The sequence below is a fragment of the Berghia stephanieae genome, chromosome 1, assembly GCF_034508935.2.
Source record: "Berghia stephanieae isolate SIO BIC M18660-M18661 chromosome 1, UCSD_Bste_1.3, whole genome shotgun sequence".
NCBI classification, from domain to species: Eukaryota; Metazoa; Mollusca; class Gastropoda; order Nudibranchia; family Aeolidiidae; genus Berghia; species Berghia stephanieae.
In genome coordinates, this window is record NC_088360.1 from 132,602,966 (window position 1) to 132,607,301 (window position 4,336).

Genomic DNA, 4,336 nt, shown 5'->3' on the forward strand with positions numbered 1-4,336 from the left:
CCGTGATTTAAAAAAAACAAACATATTGACTACTTTTAGATTTTGACCAGAAAATACGTCCGTCAAGGATCGAACTATTAAAATGACCTTCATCTAATCTTTTTTAAAAATAGGTTTGGGTGTCAAAATTATTTCGTACAGCCCGTGTTAAATTTTGCCATTGAGCACAGAATAACTGGCAAATCTAAAAGTTATAAAAACTATTGTTTAACACCAAGAGATGAAGTGAGTAGAAAAGTGCCAGAAAACAAAAGAGAATAACAATTTTTCGCGGCGGTAATGGGGTTTGAACCCGCGAACTTATTGGTACGACAACTCCGCCTGGCCGGTGAGAGTTTGACTCTACCGTATGATCTATCCACGAACTCAAAATATTTTATGTTTTTGGGGTTTTTTTTGGGGTTTTTTTTTTTTTGTTTTTTTGTTTGTTTGTTTTTTGTTTGTTTATTTGTTTGTTTTTTCCACAACACGACAGGGTGACGGAAACGTATTATCTGGCAAATTAAGTACTACAGAGCTGGCTACTTGAAATTTAAAAAATCCGTAGTTTCTAAGGGAAAAAAATTAGTTTAAATTAAATAGCTTTAGAAATTAAATAAACAATTTAATTTGCTCCCAGCATGAACCAAAAATTCTTTAAAGTCCTAAATATTATAGATTCTACGGAGTTAAACTTTCCTTTTCAACAACATTTATATTGAGTCAAAGAGACTTATGCAGCTCTCTAGCTGGAGCCAAAAAAATCGTATTTCTCAGAACTTTTTGTAGTATTAGGCCGGTCTGGTATTATTGAACCCAATGATAACCCACCACCGTCGATTGATTAAACTCACCAAGGTTTAACAGTAACATTTTTGCACCTAGAGCTGAATCAGTCAAAACCTGTTGTAGGAAAGGGGAATAATATTGAATATTAATTTATTAAAACGTGTGCATTTATACAGTCAAAATGATACTAAGAAGCTGCTAGAAGCTGTGGACTGTCAAAAGTAACACTTAACAAGTAGGACGAGACATGACGCCTAATGGACTGTCAAAAGTAACACTTAACAAGTAGGACGAGACATGACGCCTAATGGACTGTCAAAAGTAACACTTAACAAGTAGGACGAGACATGACGCCTAATGGACTGTCAAAAGTAACACTTAACAAGTAGGACGAGACATGACGCCTAATGGACTGTCAAAAGTAACACTTAACAAGTAAGACGAGATCTGACGCCTGATGGACTGTCAAAAGTAACACTTAACAAGTAGGACGAGATCTGACGCCTGATGGACTGTCAAAAGTAACACTTAACAAGTAGGACGAGACATGACGCCTAATGGACTGTCAAAAGTAACACTTAACAAGTAGGACGAGATCTGACGCCTGATGGACTGTCAAAAGTAACACTTTACAAGTAGGACGAGACATGACGCCTGATGGACTGTCAAAAGTAACACTTAACAAGTAAGACGAGACATGACGCCTAATGGACTGTCAAAAGTAACACTTAACAAGTAAGACGAGATCTGACGCCTGATGGACTGTCAAAAGTAACACTTTACAAATAGGACGAGACATGACGCCTAATGGACTGTCAAAAGTAACACTTAACAAGTAGGACGAGATCTGACGCCTAATGGACTGTCAAAAGTAACACTTAACAAGTAAGACGAGATCTGACGCCTAATGGACTGTCAAAAGTAACACTTAACAAGTAGGACGAGATCTGACGCCTGATGGACTGTCAAAAGTAACACTTAACAAGTAGGACGAGATCTGACGCCTAATGGACTGTCAAAAGTAACACTTAACAAGTAGGACGAGATCTGACGCCTAATGGACTGTCAAAAGTAACACTTTACAAATAGGACGAGACATGACGCCTAATGGACTGTCAAAAGTAACACTTAACAAGTAGGACGAGACATGACGCCTAATGGACTGTCAAAAGTAACACTTTACAAATAGGACGAGACATGACGCCTGATAGGCGATCTTACACAATAGCTTTCCTACAGAAACAAACAGCACTGTTAACGACCAGTTGCTAATTTTACACCCGAGTACGAGAAGATAATGTGAAAATAGAGCTTTTATTTTCTAAGGACTCAACCGTGCACCGTCCACAGCGGGATTAGAACCCTGGACCCTTCGGACTGAAGACGTGTATCATATCACTTGACCACATAGCCGCTCATTATAGTGATATTCATTTGATATAAGATTTGATCATAAGGCAAATAGACAGATACAAATTATTTTTTTAAAACCCACATAGAATGAAGACCAAAGGGAAATAAAAAAGAAAACATGTCACAAAATCAATTTTTATCAGTTATTCCCCTTGACATATAGTTAAATTGTCAAAGTTTAATATCGAAATATGAATATCAATCGATGATCGGTGGATCAAAACTCTGAAGTCCCGATTTTCACGATCGGCGGATCAAAACTCAGAAGTCTACATATCTACGAACTTTGCGCACTATATGTATTTTAAGTTCAGACCTCTGATGACATCAAAATTAAATAAAACATGGTGCGCAAAGCCCGTATCTATGTAGACTTTTTGATCTGCCAATCGTGAAAATCGAGACTTCAGAAGTTTGTTCCTTGGGTTGTGTGTTACTACTCACCAGTAAGCTTCCAGGGTATTCTGCGAACCAAGAGATCCGCAACAGTGTTTATATAATGTCTTGGTTGGTGATGCTGAAAGAGGCAGACATCTGGTACATTTGTTTTATGAGGAGAGTCGTCGAAATGGTGACTTTGTCATGACACATCGGTAAATCCTGTATTCCGTCGTACTCTGGAAAAACACTTATTAATAAAAATTGGCCAGAAAACTCGTCCTTCAAATATCGAGCGATTTAAGTGACCCTTATCTTGGCAAAAACTCTCAAACCCGGGACTTCGCCGAAGTCCCGGGTTTGAGAGTTTTTTCCAAGATGAGGGTTATCTAAATCGATCGATATTTGAAGGACGAGTTTTCTGGCCAAATTTTGTAAAATGTGTATTTTTTTCCAGAGTACTGCAGTAATTTTTTGATTCTGTTTTGTCTCAGAATAATCAAGCCTCGACAAGATTGACAATGCACACCTTTTCAGATGTGAAATAACACACACACACACACACACACACACACATACACACACACATACATATTGTTCCCGCTCACGTCAAGCAACCATAGAGACATCCAAAGCCATATTAATTAATTAATTCATTCATTCATTCATTCATTCATTAGGTATTGTATCTCAGCGACGTGTACATATATGCAGGTCTGAGTTCCAAATCCACTTATGGGCCTAGTTTAATATTGATGTAATGGACGATATTTTGGTGTCATTTTTTGAGATTTCCATTACAACAATGAGCAGGAAAGGAATTTGAGTTATCAGACTTGCAAATAAGTTTATCTCAGCTATCCTTCCTGTTTTTGTTCCCTTTTTTAAAGTCATAAATGACATTTTATTATATCATAATCATTATGGGTACATAGACCAAAAGATTTTTAAACACCCTCTTATTAGATAAATATAAATAGGGAATGAGATTAGCGGAAGAGTAGCGTCCCTTGATTGGACGTCACCCATAGTCTGTGACGTCACGGCGGAAAAGGTATTAGAAAGAGAACGTCATGTTGGTTGTGCGCATGCGTCTCTCGTTCTCGCTTCCGGTGAAAGCGGTTTGAGACACTTCAAAACCAAATTGACCATCTCTCTGTAAGGTGACGTCCAATCAAGGGACGCTACTCTTCCGCTAATCTCATTCCCTATAGACTATAATAATAGTCAATACAAACAAAAGAAAAGGACAAATCGATGTATGGGTAATATAGGCTAAACAAACAATATCATACAAATAAATGGTCACCTTGGGTGCGTAAAGAACAACTTTCCACCATTGATGTTATTCGTTTAGTTAAAATTCTAACAACATCTGCCAGCCGGAGCTAAAGTACCTCGAACACAAAAAACTATGTGTAACCTTAATCGTTTATAGTCTGATTGATACTAGGTTGCTAGGGTGATTTTTATTCTAGAGAGAGGACCTACCAACTTTCTCTGTCGAATATCTGGGATTTATTTAATGTATTTATGTTTTTATTATTTTTGTTGTTGTTGTTCGCTGAAGAAGGGTTTTGAGCCCGAAACGTTTGTTCTTTTTTAAAGCTGTGATAATCATTTTTGTTTATTACTGTTTATAATCTGATAGATAGAATTTAGTCAGAACTAATCATTAATCTGGATGTTTAAAACATTAAACTGGGTACTTGGATAACGCTTTTTACTCACATTCTCTCTCCATACTCAGGTGAAAAATGAGTACCAGAGGGTTATT

General features: G+C 37.2%; 1 protein-coding gene across 1 annotated transcript in view; it reads right to left on the reverse strand.

Annotated features, from left to right (window-relative positions):
• The window catches only part of LOC144963231 (neutral protease-like), a 22,637-nt gene extending 19,839 nt beyond the window's left edge, over positions 1 to 2,798 (reverse strand). The window contains exons 1-2 of the mRNA XM_078897069.1: positions 2,626 to 2,798; positions 834 to 882 (exon numbers count right to left, since the gene is read on the reverse strand). Coding sequence (XP_078753195.1) covers positions 834 to 852 — 19 coding nt within the window. The 5' untranslated portion in view covers positions 853 to 882; positions 2,626 to 2,798. The remainder of the gene's footprint in view (positions 1 to 833; positions 883 to 2,625) is intronic.
• Positions 2,799 to 4,336: the final 1,538 nt, after the last annotated feature.